The sequence below is a fragment of the Falco cherrug genome, chromosome 4, assembly GCF_023634085.1.
Source record: "Falco cherrug isolate bFalChe1 chromosome 4, bFalChe1.pri, whole genome shotgun sequence".
Classification (NCBI taxonomy): Eukaryota; Metazoa; Chordata; class Aves; order Falconiformes; family Falconidae; genus Falco; species Falco cherrug.
Window position 1 is genome coordinate 80265901 of NC_073700.1, and position 27420 is coordinate 80293320.

The 27420-nt window shown below is 40.3% G+C and overlaps 1 protein-coding gene and 1 long non-coding RNA gene across 14 annotated transcripts in view; one reads left to right on the top strand and one right to left on the bottom strand.

Moving 5' to 3' along the window:
• Window positions 1-909: 909 nt before the first annotated feature.
• The window catches only part of LOC114014788 (uncharacterized), a 37785-nt gene continuing 11274 nt past the window's right edge, over window positions 910-27420 (top strand). For 3 of the 13 annotated variants that reach the window (XR_008731807.1, XR_008731806.1, XR_008731798.1), the window contains exons 1-7: window positions 1067-1733; window positions 2930-3013; window positions 5518-6087; window positions 8120-8285; window positions 12901-15641; window positions 16144-18679; window positions 22145-22195. This is a non-coding gene — a long non-coding RNA (uncharacterized LOC114014788). The other 10 variants (XR_008731802.1, XR_008731803.1, XR_008731804.1 and 7 more) reach the window with 10 other exon arrangements.
• Window positions 23010-27420, bottom strand: part of THSD7A (thrombospondin type 1 domain containing 7A) — a 286749-nt gene continuing 282338 nt past the window's right edge. Inside the window, exon 30 of the mRNA XM_055707715.1 lies at window positions 23010-26815. Coding sequence (XP_055563690.1) covers window positions 26731-26815 — 85 coding nt within the window. The 3' untranslated portion in view covers window positions 23010-26730. The remainder of the gene's footprint in view (window positions 26816-27420) is intronic.

The following is a 27420-nucleotide window of genomic DNA, read 5'->3' on the forward strand; positions in this document are numbered from 1 at the left end:
ACTTCATCCAAAAAGGGAAAAGTATCCACATGCAGGACACAATGGAGTGATTGTATTTTATTTGTATCATTCCTAGGAGCCAAAAGATGGCTGTGAAATTTGATGGAAACTGAGGCATTCGTTTAGAAAGATTTCACCGTTGCATGTACACCAGATGATTGCGCCCGAGCCGCTTTCCTGCACAGCTTGTCCTCTGCTGAGCTGCTGCAAATTTTAGTTTCTGCAAGAAAGCTGCTCCCTTTATAAAAGTGGGTGTTTTTTTTTTTTTTACTTCTGCAGGTCAGATTTCCCCAAAATGTTTAAAAAATGTATTAAACTTCTGGTCCTCAGTCCTTTCTTCCATTTATTGGCAGAAACTGCTCATTAGCGTGCATGATGATACCTGCCCTTCATCAGTAGTGTGACCTGTGCTGTGCTGTGCAGCATCTCCCCAGAAAATCACATTGTATTGTTTTTCTATCTTATGACTTTACCCCCATCTACTTTTTAAAGCTTTTTGACAGGACTCGAAGTTGTCGTGTGCTCAGCTGGATTCTTCACCACGTGTTCGGGCCTGGTTTCAGAAGGGCGATCCCTACATACCGCTGGTTTACATGCCGGCGTTTTTAAGGGGTGCAGAACCGGCAAAAAGGGCTCCCAGTGCTGGCGCGGTGCCAAGGGCGCCACAGCTGGGCTCTGCCAGAGGTACCGCAGCAGACAGCGCAGCGCTGCTTTCGCAGGCAGCGAAACGCGAGCAGGAATAGAACAAGGCAGCTCTGGTCGCTGCGGGGCCGCCACCGCCGCCCGCCCCCGCCCCCCCCCCGCCCGACTGTCAGCGCTGCCTCGACTCGGTGCCTCGGGTTTGCACCTGCCCCGGCGCCGCCCCGCCCCGCCTCGCGCCGCCGCCATTTCCGCCGGAACGTCCGGCCGCGGCGCAGGCGCGGGACGCGGCGCGAGGCGGACAGCGCGGGGCTCCCCCTACCGGGCGGGGCCGCGGGGCGCCGCGGTTGGTGTGGGAGCAGCGGCTGCTAACGCGGGAGGTGACGTGCCGTCAGGTGACGATTCGTTGGACAGAACCCTGGTAATCTCGTAAGACTTGGAACATTTGCTTAATGGCAGGTGCGGTTCGGTTGCTGCCAACGGTAGCGCCTTCGTTGGGAAGCTGCTGGCTGATACCTTGGCACATCCCCCCCCCCGCCGGCCTCGCTCTCCCAGTGACCTTTTTTCTGTTTTCCTTTCCGCACCTGGCCGTGCGCAGCTCACGCTGTAGCGTTGCCATCCCGCCGCAGCGGGGAGCGTGCCCCGGCCGGCACGGGGGCGCCCCGCAGGGCCGGGGGAGGGCGCAGGCCTCGGGCCCGGCCGTCAGCTGCCTCGGCCTTGTGCTGAAGTGCAGGGTGGGGAAAACGCGGGTGCCGTGCCTCGGCGGGGAGGACGGGCCAGGCTGGGGGGGGTCCCTTGCCTGTTCTGCAGAAATAAACAATAACTCAGGATAAGTTATAAAGCGGGTGTGTTTAATTCACTGGTGGGCAGCAGGGTCTTTGGAATTATCCGTCCTGATGCCCGCCAGTGAATTAAACATACCTGCTTTATAACTTATCCTGAGTTACAGAGTTTATTTCTGCAGAACAGTTTGGCAACCCAGATGGGGCTCTGCCTGACTGCAAAGTTGGTTGAGGGGAGGATGTCCTCGGAGGAACTCCCCTGTGCCTCCAGCTGCTGCAGGCGTAGACGAGGACCATCTGCCAGCAGATAAGGTATGTGAATTTAAAATACCTTCAGGGGGGACAGGGGAAGAACTTGTAAGCCGTATGGAGACGTCCCATGCGAGGTGAGGAGTAATATCGCTCACCAAGACCCTGTAAGACATGAGGAGATACCCCACGTGGGGTGAGGGAGCAATATGGCTCACCCCTTGGTTCTGTTGGGCCCAACAGAAAGAGAACCACACAGGGTGAGGGAGCACCCAAGATCCTGTAAGGCGCAGGGAAATGGTAGCTTGGGCACTCATTGCTGGGGTAGCTGGAGCACTGTATGGGATAGCTATCGTTGTATACACCTGTTATAAGTGTTCGGTACCATGCATATTTTATCATCAGTGAAACATGTCTTAATATCGTAAATCCAACACCAGACTGAGCAGTGAAAGCACTTTTGTGTGAGAGTGTGTGATAGCGTGATTGAGACGTGCAATTAAGCATGAAGTGATTTTAGAGTTTTGATCCGCAGTTCTGTTCTCCCGTGAGGGAAATAGCCAGAGACGAACCAAACGAGAGGCTGTTGTCTAGTGTTATAAATGTAGTCTGTCTTTATTATTGTTTAATGTATGGTGGGGAATCAAACAGGGAATTTAAGACTTAAATACCAGACACGGGACATGGATTTAGGTGCTTAGGTGTGGAAAGGTTTTATATCGCCGCTCCTGTGCTCAGTTGTAGAAAGCTTTTATATCGCCGCGCCTGTGCTCGATATCTGTCTGTCATCACACCCCACCCAACCCCCCGGCAGGGATCAGGCTAACATAATAACTACTCTGTGTGTGAGAATCACTGTTACCATATTTATAGGACATTCCTGAGGATTAGTGGAATAAGACTATACACAACTGTCAGAGGCCGTTTGCGTGGAAATTAAGAGGGAGTCTAGAAAATGAGTCTAATAATGGGTGCCAAGTCAGGTAAACTGTCTGGAAGCTAGCCCTTTGCATTGCTTATTAAAACACTGGAAAAAGATAGGGGGAGGGCATGGAGGCTCAGTGAGTAAAAAGGCATTGATAAAATACTGTAATCAGTGGTGGCCCCTCTATACATTAGAGGATGAAGAAAAAGTGGCTGATAAATGGTACTTTGAACTATTAATAGCCTTTTGCAGTTAGCGTTATTTTTAAGGAGGGACCAAAAATGGGAAGAGTATTCATATGCTGACCTATTCTTTACTCTCTGTAATCACCCAGAGTACCAGAAAGTTTGTAGCATGAGCCCCCCACAGGATCCCATGGTGTAGGCATTAGAAAAGGAAAACCTAAAAGAAGGAAGAGGTAAATTGAAGTGGTGTTGTTCCTCATGTAGTACTGGACAGAGGTGTATGAACCTGGAGAAGATTTGAAAGGCACAGAATAAAAATTTACCCGAATATGATAGGCCACCCCCTCTAACAACACGGGAAAGCTCTGGGGAGTCAGACTCTGATAGCACCCCTGGGATACCTGTGGCATTCTGTACTCGGGCCAGGAGAGACTTAAAATCTGAACCTGAACCCAGCCAGGCACCCTTACAGGAAGTGGGATGTGGTTGGGCTGTGGTTGGGGTGGATGGAGGTGCCATGATAATAAGGGTACCCTTTACATTGCTGGATTTAGAGTTCTGGGAAAAAAAGGCAAGGGGCTATAGAACAGAACCTGTAGGGGTGGCAAAACATTTCCAGTACTTAGTCAGGCAACATAACCCTGATTGGAAGGATATTCAATTAATGTTAGATCATGTAACTGAAACCGAGAAACAATTAATATTGAAAAAGGCCGAGGATCTGGCTGTGGACCAACTTAAAGGGTCAGGGGAAGATGTAAAAGATCATTTTCCCCTACAAGACCCCCACTGGGATCCCAAAGGGCTGTGCAAATGCAACCATTGTAACAATATCGAGATTGGGTAGCAAAAGGAATAGGGAGAGCTATCCCCAAAACAATAAATTAGTCAGCATTATATATAATTAGGCAGGGGCCAAACCAGTCTCCATCAAGAGTTCCTGGAAAAACTTTGGGACACGATGAGGCGATGAACTCCTTTAGATCCTGAATCAGAGGTGGGAATTCAGCAGTTCGTCTCGCATTTTGTAGGCCAGTCAGCCAGAGGTGTATGAAAAAAGCTACAGAAACTGGGAATGCCTGAGGGGCGAAACTTAGAAAAACTTCTTGACAAGGCTTGGAAGGTATTTAGTAATAGGGAAGAGGAAGAAAAGAGGAAAGACCATAAAGCCATGGGGGAGGACAGAAGAAGGGACGGGAGAGCTTTTATAGCAGCTTTACAACAAGGCGAGGTCCTGACAAAAGAGAAAATAGGGACGACTGTGGAAGGTGGAGACTCTTGGAGACCACCACTGGGAATGAATCAGTGTGCATGGTGTAAACAAACAGGTGACTGGAAGAGGGATTGTTCTCAAAGGAGACAAGGAGGCAGGAAAATCATGAACACCCCTAGAACCCAGGCCCCTGTTGCAGGAAACTGATGATTGACGGAAAGCTGGGAAGTCTACCCTAGCGGATCCACTGGTTATATTAAAGCTAGGGAAACAGAAACAGGGAGAAGAGTTTTTAGTACATACCAGGGTGACGTTTTCGGTCTTAAACCAGGCTTTAACATTTATTGATAATGATTTCGTAATGGTAAAGGGAGCTACTGGTCAAAATGAAAGGGCGTGTTTCCTCCAGCCCCTGAAATTCAAATTGGGCAGACAATTAGGAATACAGAAATTCCTTTATATGCCAAATTCACCAAAGCCCTTATTGGGACGAGACTTACTGGAAAAACTGGGGGTAGAAATAAAATTTGGAAAGGACAGAATAGAATTTAAGGTGGGGAAAGACCAGCTGATTGAGCTTTTAAGTTTAGCTTTGGTAAGTCCCTCTGAAAAGACACAAGTACCAAAGGAGGTTCAGGACCAAGTATTTCCAGGTGTATGGGCCACTGAAATACCTGAATAGCACATTACTCTGGTCTACAATAATGGCTGAACATAGAAAGACACATTGGGGAGCTGAATCCTTGTAAAAACACCTGAGCAAATGCATGGTTGCCCGTAATTTGTATACGACAATCAAACAAGTGGCACAACAATGTGACATTTGTTTGCAGAATAACCCAAAAGGTTGAACTAGGGCAAATAGTGAAAGGTAATCTCCCCGGGCAGTGGTGGCAGACTGATTTTTTGGAACCCTTTAGGAAAGGGGGATTTTGATATCTGTTGGTATTAACTGATACCTTTTCAGGATGGCCAGAAGCATTCCCTTGCTGAACAAACAAGTCCAGGGAAGTGACTAAGGCCTTATTACATGAAATTATACCGAGATTTGGGGTTCTAGCAGTAATATCTTCAGATAGAGGCCCTCATTTTGTAGCCAAAGTCACACAGCAAGTTGTAGACTTCTGGGGATAGATTGGCAATTACACACTCCTTACAGGCCACATGTGAGTGGTCAAGTGGAGAAAACGAACCGCGTTCTTAAATTACAAATTGTAAAGTTGGGTAAGGAAGCTGGATTAACCCAGCCTCAGTCACTACCCCTAGCCTTGTTGCGCATCAGGACCAAACCAAGAACTAAGGAGGGATTGAGCCCCTTTGAAATGTTATATGGGAGACCCTATATGGTCCAAACAGGAACATCAACACAAGTTGTGGCTGAAGTATTTACTGATTATGTAATAAGTTTACAGAAACAACTTAGGGAAGTCAAGAAACTGGTCTTGGGAACTCGTGCTCAGGGTCTGGATGGACTAATGCATAACATAAGGCCAGGTGATTATGTATATGTTATATCTCTTTCAGACTCACCTTTGGAACCAAAATGGGATGGACCATTCCAGGTCTTATTGACAACACACACAGCTGTTAAATTACAGGAGCAGTTGTCGTGGATACATCATTCCAGGGTGAAGAAAGCCCCTAAACAACGCTGGGAGTTAATGGAAACTGGACCTTTAAAACTCGGACTCAGACAAAGACATTCTTGAACAAGACAGGTTTAATATAATACTAAAAACTGATGGGGGAGGGAAGTTTAGATTCTTAGACTGATCAATAACGGGTTTGGACTGTTTGTGCTTTTTTGTATCCTCCCTCTTGTCTACAACCAAGAGCCTAATAACTGGCCTTGGAATCACGCTCAGAAAAACCGCGCTGGAATAATAGGAAGTGTAGACCCAAACCCAAAAGTAGCTACGGTGATTTTTTTCCGGAAATGAGGTGTACCAAAGAAATCAGTGGGACCGGGATGATGAGGACAGAGTTGCCCGATTGTGGGGGAAACTAGGAGATAAAATAAAAGTAGGATGTCAAATATGTAATAAAGATGATAACATCAGAAATTTGGGAGACACCCTGGTTGATGTCAGAAAGGTAGGTAAAGAATTTACCCTTCTAAGTAAGACCACGTGCTTTAATGCACGAGAGTGTTGGCATAATTTTACCTTAACTGAACCAGTCTTCATAGTATGCCTAGGGCAGGAATCACCGAGAATGGCTCTGACTTACAAGGTTAAAATAACAATCATGCCAGCCACCTTTCTGCTACCACCACAGTTCCATCGACCCCATTAGCACTTAATCTGAAAATTTTTGAAATTGACCCTATGTGATCAGAAAAACAGGGCAGCAGATGTTGTTCAAGCCGGAATGGTCTCACAAATGTGTTGAGTTGTTAATACAAACCAATGTCTCTGAAATTCAACCAGCCTGTTCTCCTTCCTTGAAGACATCCTTTGAGGGATGGACAACCTGGTTGAGAAGACAGGTGCCCTTTAAAAGGCGAACACGAAGAGACCTAACTGGTGTGTTGGGAATGAGATTGGGTATTTTAAATGAAATTGACTCATTATAAATGAATATTTCAATTAAATACTAATTAATAAGCTGGCTGCTACAACTAATGATTTGACAGAGTTACAACAGCCTTTGCAGTGTTCCCTGTTAGCTTTAGGAACTAGTCAATGGCTGTTATCAAAAGTGTTACCCAAGTGGGAAAAGGTGAATGCACAAGACCGTGAATTGATAATAGATGCACTTGGTAAGATCCAAGATAACATTTCTTTAGCCCTTAGTTGCATACAGGCTCAATTATGGATGCCATCAGTGGCTGCCTCAATTATAAGAGAAGGCAAAGAGGGCACTTTCCCTACCGAAATCTGGAAAGTCGTTTGGGATAGTGCCACTAACTTTGAAAAAGAACTCCAGTCTTGGTGGACTCTAGTAAATTTTACCTATGATCCCATTGCTAATACGGCCATTCATAACGCTTCAGTATATGTAGTCCACCCCATCACTGCATTATTGAACCTCAATGGAACTGTGCTCTGTCCTTTCGAACGTAAGAGCATGGGCATGAATGGTGGATGAGAAATGGCAAACTGTAAATTTAGAATCTTGCAGTATGAAAGAACAAAAGGGATTCATTTGCAAAAGTAGTACAATTGATGCTCAAGACATTTGTCTCTATACCGAACAAAGTATCTGTCATTTTGAAATCCATTCAGACACTAATCAAAAGACAGCACTTACATATATTTGGTGCGGTTGTGTGTGTGTTTGAGAACTGCTTGTAGCTCTGTAACAATAGACAAGATAGTTGTAAATAATAAAAACCATGCTAATTTTTATATTTGTCATTTTGTTAAGATAGTTGGGTGTGACTTTTTGTATTTAGTGCCGATCATATCCCACCAGTTGATACGGTCCAAATATACAATGTTTCACAGATTGATGCCTGTACTTATCGGAATGAATCTTACATTGGTAAAACAATGAGTGAAACATCAAGATTTGATCGAAATCTTGAAGGAAGTCCAAGAAAACGGACAGAAAACCTTGATAGCTTTTCACCATGACACAAAGGAAATTCACAGGATCTTGAAAAGTGTAAAGAAAGATGCAGAACATAACTGGTGGGATGCGCTTTTTGGATGGTCACCTAATGCTACTGGTATTCTAAATGTGTTGTTTCAACAACCCCATTGTTGTTCTCTTGACATTAGTTCCAGTCAGTTTTGTTTGTCTGCAATATTGTATGTTTGGAATTGGAGAATGTTAAAGCAATTGACATTTTTAACATTTATACTTAGCGCACATGCGAATGCATTAAGAGGTAACTTTCAGGCAAAGTATTGTCTAGTTCCCTTTCAAGAAATAAATCACATATAAGGCAAAGAAATTTGCCTATGATAACAAGACAGGGGGAAATTGATAGAAAGCTTAGAAGTAAATTGATTGAATAATTAAACCTCTCATTATACGCACAAAGAGGAGTTTCACAATGTAGTTTTGTAGATTAAGCAAGGTCTTGGGGCCTGGTCCTGGGGCCCTGATAGGTGGAACTGTTATGCTCTGTGTACTGATAAGAAGAAACTGCTATGCAAACGTTAGCGTGTTGGAACAGGAAAACTGGTTCTGTCCTGTTCCGTTCTGGAAGAAACTCAAGACACGACTGCGTCTGTGTGAAGGGAGAAGGTGTGAGGTTCAGAGCAAGAGAGACTACTAAGCCTTCATCCTCAACCACCCTCAAAGGCCACCACCAGGAGGCAGTGCGCAAGCGCAAATGGGAGGTAACTTATGTAAATAATTTCTTGAAACTAATTATCTTAACCTGACCTATTCTCAGGAATCTCTTGAATATGTATGTATGTATACTTTAAATCACACATGCACAAAGAGGTTGGAGCAGCAGGGCTTTTGGAGTTACCCACTCTGATGCCTGCCGGTGAACTAGACATACCCGCTTTATAACTTATCCTGAGTTAGAGACTTTATTTCCACAGATCATGCCAGGGAAACAATTAAGGTATCATTTTATCCCATCCAAAATACTCATCACCCAGCAACACAGCAATAGGATTTTTCAGGTGTTGCCAAGGTGTTTATATAATGGAAGCCTCAGTATTTCTCAGGTAATGAGGCCCTCTCATAATCAAATGTGAAATATTTGCATTACCCTTGTGTTTAGTTCCATTCTCATTTTCCCCTTTTTTTCCTTCTCAAAACACATAAGCTCACGCTTGCTAGAGTCTTTGGAGCTTTGTCTCCATTTTCTTACCTACTGCCAAATACTCTTCTCTCCTCCTGTTTAAATTCAGTGTACATTTCAGCATCAATGCTGCTAGGCGTAACTAGCTTGGCGAAGTTTATCTTAGCACTATTTACTGTAATTTGTAAGGGAGATTTGAGACGCTTTGGTTGTTTGACATCTGCTTTGCAGTCAATCAAAAGTAGAGACATAATTTAATTCTGGTGTCCTCTAGAGAAATTCTCTGGAAATGCTCTTGTAAAGTGGGAATAGCTTGGACAATAGAAAGAAGCAGAGGACAGGACAGATGCCGCAGTTGTGTTGTTTCCATCCAAATGTGGGCCTTGCTTGTTTTATTATTCATGTGTTCAGTACAGGAGCTCTCATACCCATCTGTTACTGAGGAAGGAATTGGAAATAGCTGTTGTGTTGTTGCAGGAACACCGGCATGAATAAAGAGTAACAAAAACTCTTGTAGTAGTAGTACTAACTGTAGGTTCCATATGTGAAAGTAGGGTAGGACTTAATTTTGTAAAAAGGGTGTCAAAGTTATTGTTCTGTTTGTGCTTCTCTGTTGCAGGCCCACCATTAACCTTCCTAGGTCTAACCTTTAGTAAAAGGCAGATTTAACTTGCCTACACCTGTTCGAAAATTCATCCTATAGGAAAGCACAGTGACCACCTCAGATCTCACAGCTTGTCCAAGGGAGATCACTCCTTGTTCTTCACTTCATCCTAGTACACATTAGGTTTTTGAATTGCACCCAGCGTAGCTGTCATGGGGTTTCACTCTTGAGTTGTATGGCATTTAATGTTGATAGTAAAAAGAGATGTTACTTTGCTTGGTAATGATTGTGTTTTCATTTCTGAGAGAGAGACTGATTTGTAAGGTGAGAGCGAGCTGACTATAAACACGGGCAGACCACTGATAATGTCAAGCTTAAAAAGTGAATAATGATCTTTCTGTGACTTCAGCAAATGACCAACTGCTACTTCTGCAGCACCCCAGAAAATGTACACCAGAGTACTGGACACCTGGCTACCTCCTGGGGACTCCTAAGTACACCAGAACTATATAGTGTATAGTATATATGCAGTATAACAGAACGCCTAGCATATAACAGAATATGCTTTCCGTTATTCTGCAAGAGCAAAAATGTGGCTGTTACAGTCAAGTCTTCAATGGGGAAACAACTGCCTTTGAAAATGTATTGTCATCCACATGTCCAAGTTCAGGCCTTAGATACTCAAAAACTGTCTTAATGTCTTGGGCTTAGGAGTATGTCTTGGCTCACTGGCACTGTGGCCAGATAGTAGGTACCCTGTTTTCAGTCGCTTGTAAATTCATTCATCATTTATTAATAGTATTATTAATACAGTTTCCAGAGCTAGTCCCCTAGCAATGGACATAGGACATACACAGACTAAAACCAGCTTATATTTGGGGAAAGGTTTCTGATAAAACTCGTTCTTCCCCCCTGGTCTTGTACCAAGACATTGTAACTCACCAGTAGTTTCAGTGTCGTAAGATATATATATGGGTGTGTGTGTGTCTTAAGACATATACATATATATACACACACACACAAGCAGATCAGTTTTAAAACTATAAGTTTTTCAGGAGTCCACAGTTTGTAATAATTAGCACTTGGAAAATTCTGTAAAGTCTTTCACCATTCATGTTTTGATAGGCAAAGACTAATGTTTATACTAAGAGCTCTGGTAAAGACTCATTGCTTTCATTTACACCTCTAGTTGATTCATCTTTTTTCTTGGGCCATCACTTTTTTCAGAAGGTATGGTTCCTTGCTCTTAATCTAACATCTTTGATGTCCCACTTTGATTCAAAGAAATGAAAGTTGGATGGTTATGTTTGAAAAGGTGCTATTCCTGTGAAATGATGAAGTCGTTCTGGTTCAGATTTTCACTGATAGGTCTCCTTTTGGCTAATTGATCTGATGACATGTAAAAGTGTCTAGAAGACATCACAAAAGTGACAGAAAAAATGGACCCCCAATTTGTTTCAGTTTTCTGGTAAACTTTTCTGAAGTTTCTCCTTTCTTCTTTTTAGAGCTGTAAACATAAGAAGGTTGTGTTAAATTGCTTTTTACTTCGGACTACAGGGGGCTTTAACGGAAAAGGGAAAAATGTTTGAAACTGTTGAGTCTTTGTTCATTTTCTAAGGCAAGAACATTAGGAGTCCGCACAATGGATTTTAATAACTGCACTTATTACCTTCACAGCAGTAAAAAAGGTGAGGGTACCTGGATTTACTGAACTGGCTAAAAGGATACTAAGCGACTCCATACATTATGTACTTGAAAAAGTACATAAAAGTATAAATACGTTATTGTAAAAACGTTAATCAGTCCTATAGAACTTACCTATAAAGTCTTAAGAAAATATTCAAAGACTCCCCCTGTTTTGCAGACTTTCAAGTGCCACAGTGCCACCTGGAAATGTAGCTGCATTTCTGAGTTAATAATGGCATCCTCTGGAGCCCTTATGGATCCATCTGTGCTAATGATGGACCATGACTAGGGCATCTTCTTCAGGACTCGGAACAAGCAGCGTGGCGCATCTTGCATTAATAGAGCTACATTTCTCTATTGCCGCTGCTTAACCACCACGAAACCCCTCAGTGCCCAGACAGGCTTTGCGCGCACTGCCCTGTAATGCCTCTGCGGTGCCTCTACGTGTGCAGTGCCTGAGAAAGTTCTGACTGCCACAGGGCGAGCCATCCTTGGCATTCAGTCCATGGCCATTTTACTTACAAGGAGGCGTGTGAATGTATGTTGTGCAAAGCTAGGGTAACTTTTCCATAAGAGTTAGCAGGAGAACAAGGATATTCATTGTATTTGTTACCGTATGTGTATGCCAAGGAGGGTATGTTCCGCCTTTTTCTGTATGAAATCAGACATGAAATCAGAAGCAGGTCCTCTATGACTTTGACTTTTCTATTTCTCCCCTTGTAATTAAAATAAAAGCTTTGTTTATTGCCTTCTAAATTCAACAGTTGTCAAAATACTGTGGTATACTTTGTGGACTCTCGGCTGTAATTACAACCGATGAATCTGAAATTCCCTGGTATTGCTTCTGCGAGGAAATGGTTGCGGGGTTTTGCACCATTCTGTCCATGTTCTGTGAGTACTCTCATTTCTTCCTGCTTTTTGTTGTTTCTTCTCGAAAAATCGTTGTTGTTGGACAACAAAAATAGGCAATCTTGAGAGTTCTCTGTGCCAGGCTTTCTGCCTGGCTGTCTTTCCTTGCTGTTGCTGCATGATCTCATAATGCTGTTGCAGCTCTCTGCTCTTCATAGTATAGTATTCACTGGAACTGCAAATTCTAGTGCAAGCTGTAAGATCAAAGCAGATATTGTGAACAAGTCAATTTTCTGTTGCTTCGTTTCTCATCTCATCTATCAACTGATCTCCTGAACCATTTAAGGTCTTCCCAATCTGGCATTGCTTTGGTAATGTCTGTTGCTTTGCCATGTAGCCAGACATTATTATTTTTTAAAACCTTTATTTATGAAACAGAAGAAATCTGCAGTAATTATTAAATTGAGTGTTAGAAGGTTTTTTAAGGTATCTATGGTTACCTAAGTGTTTTGTCTGCTAGTTTAGTAGGAGTCGGGCTCAACAGTGAGTTCTTTTCATCCTTAATTCAGTGAAGCTGGCATCATTTTCATCTTTTGAGTCATTAGCTATTACATGCTTCCAGTGTATTAGTATTGCTGCTCTGACCCTTTGCTGTGCAAATAAGCGAAGCAGTTTTCCCATAATATTTTTGCCTTTTTCCTCCTGATATGGTAGCTTATAAATTGTTCCAGTGATGTGGCTGTAGTTTATTTTCCGTAGGCTCACACAGTTAGGCTCCATACCTCCGTATACCTCTACTGGTCTTGGTGCTCAAGTGCTATGTCTCTGCCCTGGTCTTACCAGACTGTAGGGGAAATTGTTCTGAGAATCAGAATTGAGTGGATCTATTCTATAGTTACAGACATTATGTTATCTCAAGGTACTATTTACCTTGCCTGGGAGTCCAATGCATGAGAATCCTAAGTATTAAAGATGGTTTGGGGAAGCCATGCAGGCCACGGTTATAGGTGGTACGAGGGTGAAACCAAACCTGGTAATGTAACTGTTCATCTTGCAGCACTATAGTGCTTTTCTATGGAGAAGAAACAGAAATGTGACTGAGCATTTACTGTTGAAAGATTGGGAAGTGTTTTGCCAGAGAAGCCGTTCAAGTGTAGCTACATACTCCTTCACTGAAGTCTACAAAAAATTTCCACCACCCTCTTAGATGAAGGTAAGGGCTTACAACTGGAAAACTGACAACACGTAGAATGAATTTGTTAGAGTACTGATTAGTGCATCAGCTTCCCTATCCCAGAAATCTCACATATGTTTGTTATAAACGCAGTGTACAGTGTGTGAAATAGCCTGCTCTAATTAAAATTGCAACAATGCCAGGAAAGTGAAGCTAATTCAAATAAGCTCTGTTAAGTCATCTAACATGGCAGTATATGCCATGAGGTCAGATTGCTTGGATGCAGACTGGCGACAAGGGAAATGGTATGTGGTGAGATCGTGTCTTTCCTTTCTTTTTTTCCTCCTCCTTTCAGCCAACACATTAGAAGCTCATTTGAACAGTCAGCTTAATTTGCTATACTGATGTGGTGATGACAACTTAGACAGCATTTAACTCTCAGGAAGTAAAGCTTGTAACAGTGAAGCCCAAAATGTTCAGTGATGGAATGTAGTCATTTTGCAATATTATTTAATTTTGGTACCTAAAAATCTGAAAATGGTAAGTTAGTATCTCTGGGCAATGCTTTCACTATTTTTTAGATCTGTTTTACAAGCAGTGAATAAATAGGCTTCTGTCAGACAAATAGCATAGGAAGGAAGCTGACCTCTGGTCAATCGTGAACCTGGCAATTGGTTATATGCATGGTATACCAAATGTAGATAAACTGAAAGAGAGAAAGCCTTTGCTAAAATGCTTGGTCTTAAAATATGGAAAAGTTGATTACAAATGTATTTTATGTTTCTCTTTTTACTCTAATATTTTTTCCCCTCAGAGGTTACGAGCTGTAGCAAGGGGAGGGCTTTCTTCACTTGTCTATGATTAATTGATTAATTTTATATCATCATTTTTAATATTTTCCAGTTCCCAGGAGAGCAGCCTGGCCTGCTTGCTGGTGTGAGAAATAATGATACTGTCCATGTTTGTGTCTGCAAATATTAAAACCTATAAAACAAAACACCTGTTATTTGTTAATCCCATCAAGTTTTATATGAATCCTAAACCATTACCTGCCTCAGTGTCTGAACAAAACACAGTCATGCATGGAAGCAAAAATGTGTATGTTTTACAAAATTATCAGGTATATAATCACGTGGCATTTTTTCTTACAGAGTCCAATCTTCGTTCAACTCAGATAGTCAACTCTTACAATTCACTGCTCTGCATCTGCTTCTAAATTTTCACATCCTCCTCCCAAATCCATTGTTCCTCTTGTCCATAAGTCCTTTATTGTTCTGCTGACTCCTTAGTGTGCCGTGCAAAAGGAATCTTGAGGGAGCTCAGTTTCTGATCTTAGAAATTTCTGTGGGACAAGAGGGAAATGACGGGTTTCAAAAGCTTTGTAATTTTTCCTTATTTGAAAGACTGTAGAAGGGCTGGGTTTGACTTTATGGTCAGCTCCTCCTCACAGTTACCCTGTTTTGGGTTCTCCTCTAAAATGCAGAAATAGTAAGGCTTGTAACCAAAGGATTATCAGTTTTGTTTAAATAAGAAAGTCAATGTATGGTATCCAATTTCAGCTGAAGCTTTAAAGCAATATTTAATTGCGGATTAATGAAGGTAAAAGTAATTGAAACAAATTTTAATGGTAGATATTGCAGAACTGTCATTGTAAGCTACCCGTCTTACCAGCAGTGTAGCACTCCCTAACGGTGGGGACCTGGGTGCTTTCCCCTGGCTTGCAGGATTGTTTGGCTCAGCAAATGTTCCACCATATGTGACTGCTACTGCTTTCCTGGAGAGAGTATGATTTAGTCTTAGAAATCATGAATATTTGAGATTAAATTTGCCCGCATACTTTTTCAAGGCCATGTGTCTGGGATATGTATTAGTCTGGTTTTGTCTACATGCACTTAGTTGCATGTTTTTGCTTGTCTTGGTTTCAAGGTACACTGAATGTGCTGGAATTTAATCCTGTTCTTATTTCACCTGGTTATGATATTCACATAGTTCAAATTCTCCTTTCAAAAGAGTTTTGTTCAGCTGTGTTCCGCTCAGACTCTTTCAACCATGCTATTGATGAGTAGGCATGTTTCAGGTGTGCACCTGTGCCCTAAGATATCCTTGCTGCCCGAGGAAGAACATGCTCTGAGGATAGCAAAGACTGATAGGCACTCCTGCTTCTGGCTTTTTATAAATTTATGGCAATGTTACCTGTGGTAGACCGTACCTTGGATCTGCTTCTCCCTTGAGCACTATGGAACCATTAGAAGGGCAGTGGATGCTAAGAGATGGTGTAGATTCAAAAGCGAATTGGTCTCCATCATAGAAGAAAAAGCCACCTAAGTCTGCTAGATACAGTGGCTGGTGGACAACTGCTGGCCTAGGGAGTCCTGAGACAAATGAAATTTGGTTTGATAGTGTGAGTGCGACAAAAAGCCCTCCGCGGTGTTATGGAAAGTTTGCATTTTTTGTTGTTCTTCAAACGTTTAATTTCAATTTTTCCATTCATTAATATTTTTTGCTGATAAGTTGTTTTGTAAGAAGAGATGATGTACTACTAAATAATTCCTGGCTTATGCTGTCCCTGTCCTCACAGGTGAGCTGTAGTTAAAGGCGCTATTTGGCTATTTACTATCATAAAGGTAAGTTATTTTGGAATACTTCTACTCTGCTCTTGGGGGAGAGGAGCCTCACAGCACATGCTTTGTTATGTCTTTGATCATATCAGATTTTGCTGTGGCTCATTGCTTTATGACATATTTTCCCTAGCTCTTCTATGTCCCCCACTGCTATCTTGCAGTGTTTTACAGTTAATCCTAGCCACACTTCAGTTCACTGCGGGCACTTTTTTGTTCCAGTTATTCATAATTGTACCACTTTCAGTAACTAGCCCATAGGCTTTACCATGTCTGCTTAGTCAGGTTTGGGTTTTTTTAGCATTAGCAAGTCCGTGCCCTTATTGAACAGCTTTCTAGCTCATTGGTATATGGGGTGGACAAAATTAGTTCAGCTGGTTACCCTGTTGGCACATATCTGCCATTGTGATCCAGATAAAAGCCTTGCTTATGCTGGTAAGTACTTCAGATATTTCCTATGTAAAATGTAATTGTTGATTTTTTTTTCTGTCATCACATTGTTTTGCAGATTTGGTAAATCTAGGATTTTTGGTTCAGTTCGGAATGAGGAGATCCTACTAAACTAGCTTGAATGTCTCAATTAAAAATTGCAAGATGTGCCCTTAAGGTAATGACAACCTTTGCTTTCATTTCTGCACATTTCTCTAATGATTTGAAGCCAGACTGTGTCTAAGTTTCAATTTTTTTGTTGTTGTTGGGTTTTGTTTTTTTTAATTTGATGTACCAAGAGAGGATTACTCTATCTGTATATATGTAACTCAAAAATTCATCTGTCCTTTTTTCTGTCCACCTGCCCCAGAATTCTCTTTACTGCTGCAGAGCTGTTACACTAAAAATCTTGCTTATGTGCACAAAGGAAACACACCTTTTACATAAGTAAAGCTAATAAAGCTAAAAAATTATTGTTAGTATAACTGAAAGCGAAGCAGTCTAACCATTATTAGTCCAGATCTAATTGTTTAAAAAATAATGATAATGCAGATTTGTTATACATACACTTCCTAGTGCCTATTCCTTCTCCCAGTGTTGGGCTCACATCTCCACTGCTGCTCTGGGTGCTGAGCTTGGTGGTTTCATGCTGGTGGCAGTGGTGGGGTGTTATGGTGAATTGCCAGCATATGGAATGCTCCACTGCAAGCAATATGATGGTCATATTGATGGTTTCTTCTTCGCTCTGGGATCAACTTGGGGTCATTTTTATATGTCTTTCAACTACATTTTACATCTTTCCTCTGTCTTCATTGGTCTGCAGTTCCATATTACACCCAAATTTACTATATGTGGTGTCTTTTACGTAAGTTAGATACTATTTCTTTGTTACCCCTAAATCCAGTTTTGTCCAGCTTCAGGTCTTCATTTCTTTAACTGAACATGGTTGAGTTATAGCCAAGGAGTCTCCAGTGCCAGACTGTGCTCCTTCCTTCAGCATCCTATGCTTGTGGCCCTCTTCACTGCATCCTGTCTTTGCGGCTCAAGGGCTCTGCAGTTGTACCATGCCTGTCTCTCTCTGTACTGCATCATCATGCTAGTAGTAAACGCTATTCTGTGTAGAGTATCTGCTTGTTACTGCTTTCTGTGTAAAAACTGTGGTTGGTACTATACAAAGACAAATAAAACAAAGTAACTGTAGACACCTGGTACCCTTCCTGCTATTCCAGCTTGTTCTCTGTTGATATTCTTAGCAGCTGGTTTAACTGGGTCAAAAGACTTCCAGGAATGAAAGAATGAAACATGGGTGTAGATACATGTGGATGATAGTCAAAATATATGTGGCTGACAGTCAAATACGTACAGTGTTGACAACGAGACAAAAGGGGATTCCCCACCCCCACCCCCCTTCCGCCTGCAGGGCTGTGAAAATATGAAGAAATGCACAGACAATGGATTGTGCAAGCCTTCTACAGAGAAACTGAGAGCACAATGAACAAATTCCCTTCCTTGTCCTCAGGCATTGTATGGTAAATGGAAGATCTGGGGTTATTCTGAAAAGCAGCGAGAATGAAAATCTGGAAATTTGCATGCAGTGATTTGGAGAATTCTTTAATAGAATATCTTCTCCTCTTTTAAATTAATTTAATGTAATTTACTTTTATTTAATTGTCCTCTCCCTCTGCTGGAAAATAACCCCTCCCAATCCTGTTGCATATATGTTTTAGTCTTATATAGTTCAATACAGTTTACAGGGGGAATGCCCAGGACATTTTCCAAGGTAACTGACAACTACTGAAGTAGGACTTAAACGCTTTAAACAGCGTAAATCAAGTAATAATAATGCTGTTATCACTTATATTCCTTTCTTACAATCTCCGTAGTGTTATTATAAAGGTATATAAAACCTTACATAATAGCAGAAAGCTTTATAGCTTATAAGAACTTGTTCAACATAAAGACAGTTTTAAATATATGGTGGTAAGGCTTTTTGATGAGATGTATGAAGCATTCTAGAGAAAAACACATTGTACTGCAATTTCATTGATGTAAGGTGGCAGATGGAAATCTTGTCGTCTGCAGTACCACCTCATTTCAAAGAGAATGCATTAACAGAGACAGAGTATTGCAATTTTTAATGTAAATAATGATTTGCCTTTCTGAAAGGGCCCATTTACAGCATTGAGGCCATTAAACTTCTGCCTTGACTTTTTAGGACTGTAATTCTGCAAGGGTATTGCAGAGCCAGTTTGAGATTGACAATTAAGTTCTCGCTTGTGCTACAAAGCTTTCTTTTATATTTCTGTTAAACTCAACAAACGACTGCTACTAATGTTTTGCTCATCAACTAGTAAGTGGAGGCCATTTAAAGCAGAAATGTAGGGTTTAGCTCCAGCTGCTGTTCTAATGTTGCAGAAAGCTTTTGCTGCAGTTCATTAAATTCAAGTTCAGGCAGTCGCAAAACTGCTAGCTAATTATTTTTTTCTTTCCTTGGCTGAGTGAAACCTGGTATCACTGACTTCCACTCACAAAATAGAGCTACAGAATTCTTCATTCTTGGAGACTGAAGACACAGAGCAGTGAGGAAGATACCAGCGTAATCCTTAAAATAACAGGTAACACCGAGATGGTGAAACTATTTCCTACCAGTTTGTCAGTCTATCCTGGGAGTCAAACTTTGTATGGGACATCGGTTCTTTGATAGTAGGCCAGTATTAATAACTGGTGGTTTGCGTTTTGGGGGCTAATAACCAGATGAATGGCTCACAAAGCCTGTTTGGAGAGAGGGATTCCAGCAAGCACTGGTCCTTGCAAAAACAGCCAGTGAGGGGAAGAAGCAGGGTCCTGGTGGCCCGGGTGGCTGCCTGGAGATGCAGGGTGGGTTACGTGGGTTCAGCCCCCTGGTTGCCAAGAAGCAGACCTGCATCTGAGAGTATCGTTCTTCAGCGCTGTGTGGGGTGTTTTAGTCTGTTACATTGGTTCAAAGCAAATTAAGGAATGAAAATTTCTTTCATTTTGTGGAATATCAAGACTAAAAATGAGATCCAAAGCCAAAATACACAGAAATGGAGATTCCCCTCCAGACCTTAAGTATGGAACATCAACCTGAATTATCACATATATGATGCTACATGTCTCTGATAAATTGTTTTAAATACACCTTAAGATTGTCTGTGCTACCCATGATTTTAAGTTGTTAGTACAGCTTATAGATAAAGTAACTAAAACTAGAACACCCATGTGCATTTAGTTCCTAGAAATAGGAAACACAAATAAATAACCTCCTGTCATGTTGCTGCTCACGGGAATAGGGGTTTACTTTGACTTCTGTGGTGATTTATTTACTCCGTGGGGGCATTACAAATAGAAAATATTTCCAAACTAGTCCACCAGGGTTTCATCCCAGAATTCTTGGAAAAGTAACAGATTTGAGCTTCTGATAATCATTGTTTATTGTCATATCACGGTCAGGTTTCCAAAGAGAGACTTCGCTGTGATTGTACACGCAGAGGAGGTGGCCCTTACTATGATTTTACAATTAAAATTAACACAAAATGAATCTAACAAAGGAACAGTAGAGAAAAGTGTATTGTAACAGCAACCGTGGTGTGATTGAACCTAGATTGTGTAGAATTGGGTATCTTCAAGGTTTCTAAATACATAGGTGCAGCTTTGGTTTCTTGAAGAGAGGAAACAAATTATTTCAACCTCAGAATCCACATTTTAAGTATGCGTATTTTTGCTTTTGATAGCGTACTTTCAATTACCTGTAGGTTGTCAACTGGTAAGTATTGTCTAACCATGATCTTAAAAGTGAGAAGACACATCAAAGGAGAAATAAAGCTATGACAGCAATCAGTGCAAATCTGAGAAGTTCCAGGTAAGGATGTAATCTGGCATTTGCTTCAACTATCAAGACACAATGGGGGCACAGAAGAAAGTTAAGGGAATCAGGTTTAGAGTATGAATGCAAAACACAGTATGTCACCCTTCCTTTGTGTTTCTGTGACCGTTTTCATATTTTGTTGGTGATACAAGTTGTGTAAATAAGTTTGGGTTCAGTTTGGGAGTGATTTTTTTGTAGGACTTCATTAGGCACACATTAAAAGTAATCTGTCAATACTGGACAGCCAACAAACTGCATATGCATTCACTGAACTGTTCACTAAATTCTTGTCATGGGCTGAAATTATATAGCTATTTCCATATATGCATATCAATGAGCAGCACTGGGAAAAATTAAAAAGCTGAGATTTAAGTCGCAGTTTGACATGTATAGGTAAGAAAGGGGTTTTGTTTTTATCATCATTAAGGGAAGGAAAAAATTAGACTTGCTTTCAAACCCAACACTGAACTTGTGATGAAACAATTTTTTATTTGTAAGTTAAGCAAAACTGATCTGATATTTATTGGGAAACAAACAAGAAATCTTCAGCCATTTTAAAGAAATATGACACTATGAAGGGTATTTTTGAAAATAAACAAAAGTCATTCATTTTATAATATGAATTTCAGAATATAGTACTAATAAATTCCAGGACTAGGTTCTGCATACAACCCACAAAAGATTAAAACTTAATGCGGGAGCTACCAGCTCCTCAACTATAAACAGCCAAGTACCAAACCTTAGTTTCTCTAAAAAGACAAAGGCTTTGTAAATACATAAACACATAGTAATAATTAAATAGGTTCAACCTTGAACTGTTTGAAATGTGATTTATTTGAGTATGGAGAAGAACAAAAGCTGTGATCATGGATTATGATCCTGTGGCTAAGTTGTAGCTTCACCACAGTGACAAATTGAGGGACTTTTTCCTTTACCCGAAGGGGAGTCCAGACCAGATACAGGGCTCCCAGCAGAGCCGTATGAGGGCTGGGGGGGACAAACCAGCTCCATCAAGCTCTTGCCAGTGCAGCCCTGTGTGCAGCTGCCTCCCTCACTGCCAGGGTCTGCAGCTGAGTTGTGGTCCCTGTGTTGTCCACCACGACCACCCGCCTCAACTGCTTTTCAGGAAAGCTGTTTCCTAACCAGACCAGGACAACCAGAATTAAGTAGCATCCAAAAGTATCAACTTGTCAAGGCAGGTCAGAATACGAATCTAGAAATGGCTTATACACCAGGATGGAACTGCCACACTTGAGTACAAGAGTGGTGGTAACAGCCTGCCACCCTGAGACAACGGTGCTCTCACAAGGCTCAATCCTCTCCTGACAGCGAAAAGAAAGAGCAGCAGCATCTGCCAAATGTCACTGAACGTGTGCCTTACAGTAAACCTTGCAATTTTTCAGATCAAGCAGGACTCGGCAAAGATGACAGTTTTCAAAAGGATGTAGGAGATGCTTCACTAGCATGTCACCGCCGGACAACCCCCTCGGTGGCCAGGGGCACTGCCCAAATGAAGGGAAGCAAAATAAGTCACCTGCTCGCTCTGCTGACAAACAAATGAACCGGCAAGCACATACTATGACACCCCCCCCCCCCACCCCCGCCTTCCTGAAAAAGTGCAAATTGTTTGTTCATCTGCCTGGTCATTACCTGCTTTTGGGTAGACATTCAGCTGTACTGTGTCTAAGGAAACGACCAGAAGACTGAGAAATAACCTTTTCTGTAGCCATATTGTGCTTAGTGGTGCCAAGCAGTTTCTGAATGGCTGCTTAAGCTCACTACTGTTGCAGCAGGATAATTTTCTAGACCTAATATTGTAGATCTTCACATTACTAGAAGGCTAAAACATTTACAAGGCTTGTCTAAGTCTCTTGATTTACATCCCTGTTTATCTCCTTTCATTATACTTTTCTTGGACAATTGTATTCTCCTAGTATTTTTTTAAAATAAAGAATACACTTTCCAATCTGTAAGCCATTACTCTAGAAGTCTTGCAACCGATTGCCAAAGTTCTTTACTGAATGTGAAGACCTTATGATCTTCATTAGCATACCATAGATAATTCTCTTATGCAGAGTTTAAATTAGAATTTTGATTTTCTTCTTTCACGTATCTTTTTTAACTGTTTGTAGAATTCTGCCTGTACTGAATCAAGCAACTAAATCATCTTAAAAATTCCTCTATTGAATTGCAGGTGTGAAGACAATTCCAATGCTTCCGTTGATTCCAGCAGGAGAAAATGCAGGTAGGAAGTGCTTCTGAAAATCCTGAAATGCCTCTAAAGTCAGAGTTTTGTGCTCTCAAATTGGGTTTAAACCTTTTAAGAGTTAGTCTGGAAGTGTTACTCGGGAGGTAATAACTACTAAGATTGGGCAAAACCCCATGAATGGGTGTGTAAATACATGCCACAGAAATGGACATGAAAAACCTGAGTTTTGGAGAGCACGGAGACAGAATACGAGCAGAATATGAAAAAAGTAGAGTCAGGTTTTTTTCATAGGTAATCAACAACAAATTCTTGATTCTAGAAGAAATTAGAGTGAATTTGGTGATGTTTATTCAAAAGCTGGGGTGTAAATGACAATTTTATTGAATTGCATTGGGCATGTTTGTTTATTTGGAGGAGGGGGATTTTGCTCCCCGTTCCTTCTCATATGGGGGCAGGGACAGATTCAGCTGCACTGAAGTGAATAGATGTCTTTTAGTGAGCTCTTGATCCATTCCTTATTCTCCACAAAAGGGTTGGTTTTTCTGACCTAAAAATGGCAATTAAGGAAGAAAATTTTAAATACCATTGATCTATTGCATTTATTGGATATTTAGCAATCAATTAAATACGTGAACAAGGACTGTAGTAATGGACTTTGGTAGTTACCATAACATCAGAAAGTATTTTTCTTTCTTTTTAAAGAGAAAGGCTGATTTTTAACAAGAGAATGTTTACTAGTTTCTTTCAAACAAAGAGACTATTTAAAAGGTGGTCATATTTTAGGGATCTGGCTTTTATTGTTGCTCTATCCCAGCATAATATACTACATCTATTAAAAAAAGACATTAAATGATTTTGTGTTTATATTTATTGTCAGCAATACATAAGTTATGTAAAAATAACCCAGATGAAAATGTAAGACTTGTTACATTTTCACATCATCTGTATTAACTGAATAAAGCTTAGTGACAGTATACACAAATTTGCAGTAGTTGTACGTAAACATTTTGTGCATTAAAAAAGAAATATACGTAATTTAAAAAATAAAAATGCATTACACCATTTACAAATTAACATTAACCAAAAAAAAGGTAAACATTCCTCAGACAGCTGCCTCCTTGTTCTACAAAATAAATATTCAAGTAAATTAAGTTAGGCAAAATAAACTCAACTTTGGGTGAGCACAATTTACATAAAGGTAAAAAGACAGATTTCCATTTCATTCAAGGTATATTTTACAGTGATTTATACATAGTTTTTAAATTGGTCTCTTCAGATTGTAATATTGGAAAACAAACTTTATTACATTTTGGCAGGAGGAAGGGAGTTTCAAAATTGATGCTTTATACCAAATATAAACGGGCTTGTGCAGTTGTATCAAAGCTTCAAAAGGAACTGCTCCAGGACTCAAAGCAGACACAGTAATCTAGAAACTACAGATTTAAAAAGGAAAATACAAACCACCACATCAACAGGAAAATGTCTACCTTGCTATTTTCTGAATGGTTTATTTGATCACTGGAAACATTACTTTCACAAACTAACAATCTACAGTAGTGGCTGCTTTAGGCACTGGATTTGTAAAAGCGCTCTAATTTTTAAAGCAAATTGCTTTTCATTCTATACTGATAATTCACCTATTATTTATTTCTGGTTTAATGCTAAAGGGCTTAATCAACTTTGCAACTTTTAGCTTTACATAAAATTTCAGCCCCCCTTATAGCCTAGTATTTTTTTCTTGATAATGAGGGAAGCCATTCTGGCTTCAAATTTCTGTGCACTTTGTTCATAAAAAAAAAATAATAAAATGCACTCTAGATTTTATATGCAGCACTAGTATGATGCAGATGTGCATCAGCAAAATTCACTGACCAGATATAAAATGTAACACATACTAAAATACTTTCATGGATTGCAAAGGCCAAACATACTTTAAAAACCCTCCTATCTCTTTCTTCATTTGTCCATTTTACATAGTGAGAAAAAGGAGATGGCATACCTTTAACTTCAAGTTACTAAATTCTTAGATCTAGGACATAAAAATCTTCAAGGCAAGAACTAGGCAACAGCTCCTGCTAAGACCAGCCGGTATAATAAACAAAGATGACTCACTGCCAATGAAAGAAACCCTGTTCCCTCAATTCCGTATTGGTCCAATATTATTTGACAACACAGAATCAGACTTCTAAAAGTACAGAAATCATGATTAAGGTTTATGTCTCCACATGACAGTTATCATTATTTAAAACTTATAACTTTTCCACATTATTTTTTGTATGTCTGACAAAATAGGAATCAGCTAGGTTTTTCTTGTTTCTACTCAAGAATGCTGAAGTAATTAAAATCATTCAGATTTGTTTTTTCCTATGGATCTTTACAAAGTGATGTAAGACTGAAGCTCCCAGTCCTGCAACAGGTATTGGAATGAACCACTGCATGGCAGGGGGGCATGGCTTTTTAGCAGCTGCGGCCAGATCAAGGTACAAAATAAGAAATTAAGCCCATACAAAAGATTGTTACTATTGTTCCTCTCTGGTCATTATTCCCATTTGGGGAATACTTATGCAGCGGAAGGAAGGTCATTTTCTTGACACAGTAACACCACACTGGTAATAGAAGTTAGCTAAGTTAAAGCGGGACCATAATCTCTCTTGAACGTTCACAAAATGCACATTGGTTCCAGGAATTATTCTACATGGAACAAAGGTAGGTATTTTTAAGAACTGGTGTTACCATTTGATGTCCATGAGAGTCTTGTCATTGAGTTCAGTGGATCTGGGCCAAAGTTTGCAAAATTCAGTGTGCAAAAACTGATGCTTCTTGAGTAAAGAGCGTGATGAGTAGGCAGAAATGGTTTAGATTATAAAAAAGACCTGAGAACCTAATACTGAACTTTATATAACAATTATTTTTGAGAGGTTGCCTGATAAACTTTTGTATTGCTTAGTAGTGGCATAGTCACTTATATGTTTAGGCTACACATAGAAGCCATTTGATGAGAATAACCCTTCTCAGGTCATGAATCACATCTGTAATAGGCATGTAGATACAGCGGCAAGTCAATGAGCTTCATGTCAGAAGCGTAACACTGAAAAGCCATAAGCATGGAAGAGGTTAATAGTGAGTTGTTACACTGCCAGAGTTTTTGAAAAAGTCATGATTATTAAAGTGGCAGAACTATTAATCTTACTGTTTACTTGCCAGTACACTCAAGAGTTTAACAGAATAATTAAGAGTCTATCCAATTATCCTAATTAGAAAAGACAAAAGGGCTGTGAGTATTGCACTGTCAGCAACAGTGAAAACGCTCTCGCTAGCAGAAGGGAAAAAAAGTAAACCCATTTTATTTTAGTCGAACAAGCAATCAGAATACCTTTTTAGACAGTATGTCACTCAGGATTACAGAGCAACCACTTTTCTTTTTCTTTTTTTCTAACAAAGTTAAATATAAAAAATCTAGTCATAAACAGCCTTCAAAGTACAATTAGAAACCAGCAGGACAATCTATACCAGTATAGGTAAATGGGGCAAGAAACTACACACTTGTATTACTGCCATGATATAGACTACAAATGGCCGCTGTGACAAGGAACGGTGTATACAGTACACATCGTTAGCCGATTCCATCCAGTCGCAGTCCAAACCGAACGCTACTCTCTTCAGGATTCAAGACCTGTCTATTTGACACTCCTTGCACAAGATACATTAACATCCTTTCTGAAAAGAGGCAGTTTCTATGGCAATACTAGTTAAGTGCATATCATGCTGCACTAATATAGTGCAAAAAATTGCCTTACATGTAGCAAAAAAGATGCAGGCAACAGTTTGAGTTAGAGAAAGTAGAAACGTATTGTAACATTTACAATGGGTATTCTTTTTCCAGACAGTAACCACTAGAAAATACTGAATCTGAGAATGCCTTCTTTCTGGATGTACATATGAGGCCTTTATAATCTGGAGTGATAACAGGACAGAATTTTGCAAGTGAGTCATTGCCCTCTGAAATGCAGGTTAACACAAGTTATCATCAACCAGCAAATTGTTGAACTTGCTCAGTGGGTTAATCGCAGTTAAAAGTGAATATTGTACTAAGCACTAAAACGCTCTTTAACAAGTATATAGGTTGATAAGAGTAATACATATGGTTCAACTATGTATATATGTTATGCCTGAATATAAAGAGTCATAGACAGCTTGGTACAAACTCTTCATGCGTACTGATTATACTTGGTTAATGATGCAGGGGCTTCCAACTGTTAATACCATGTCAGCTACAGTATTCCGGAGACAGAAGTGGTGCTTATAGTTTGTAAGACTGAGGAAAGACCACAAATCTCCAACTGCAGCATCTATTAATGTGATTCTGCCAGATTGATGGTCTAAAGTAAAGCAATAATACCTTGAATATCCGTAGGCATTATGAAATCCATCCTTCTTTATCTATGGTGCAGTTAAAAAAAGAAAAATTCAAAACACTTAATCCACTCCATAGAAAATCCCTGTGGCTTTGGATACCTTCTGATTTCAGTCCATTAATTTAGACTCCATTTGTCACTATGAGAAGTTACATTTTACATATCTGCATCTCCATCATAAGCCAAGGTTAAAGGTTTCAGTCGGTTGTTCTGCCTTCTCTGGGGCTTCTTTGGCTTTTTGCTGAAACAATAAAATAATTTGTAAATAGAACAAGAAACTAATAACATACAAAGATGGATTTCAGTCTTAAATGAAAGATGAGCTTGTTGTTTTAAAAAAATGCATTTCATTGTTCATTTATACTAAAACCTTCACTTGGATCAGTGATTATCTCTTTATCAACACAAAGCAACATCTAATTCAAAGCTCCGTTGTTCAGAAACAGGCTGTTACGGCGCTTGTGTGAGTTGATGAAATCCTTGGCAGGTACTCATGCAAGTTCAGTCAGTTTTCAGAAGAACCCAGAGCCTGCAGTGCGATTTTTGGTTCTCTTAAATTATATTACTTAAATCTTAACCTCTCTTGACACATCAAGGTTTTCCACAGGAAAGGTCCATCTTTTGATTAGTTTTATCTCATTATAGTTGCTGGAATGACTACAGTTTATTCTAGATCTTATAATCAAACCAGTCATAAATAGCAGAGATGTGGTTGTTAGCCATAACCATTCCTTGTGTAGCCTTGAATTAGATTTTAAACCAGCAGTATCTGCAATCCATTTGATATAGTTTTAAAAATCTACCAAGCCAAAGGAAAATGCATGCTTATACATGCTGTAGTACTTG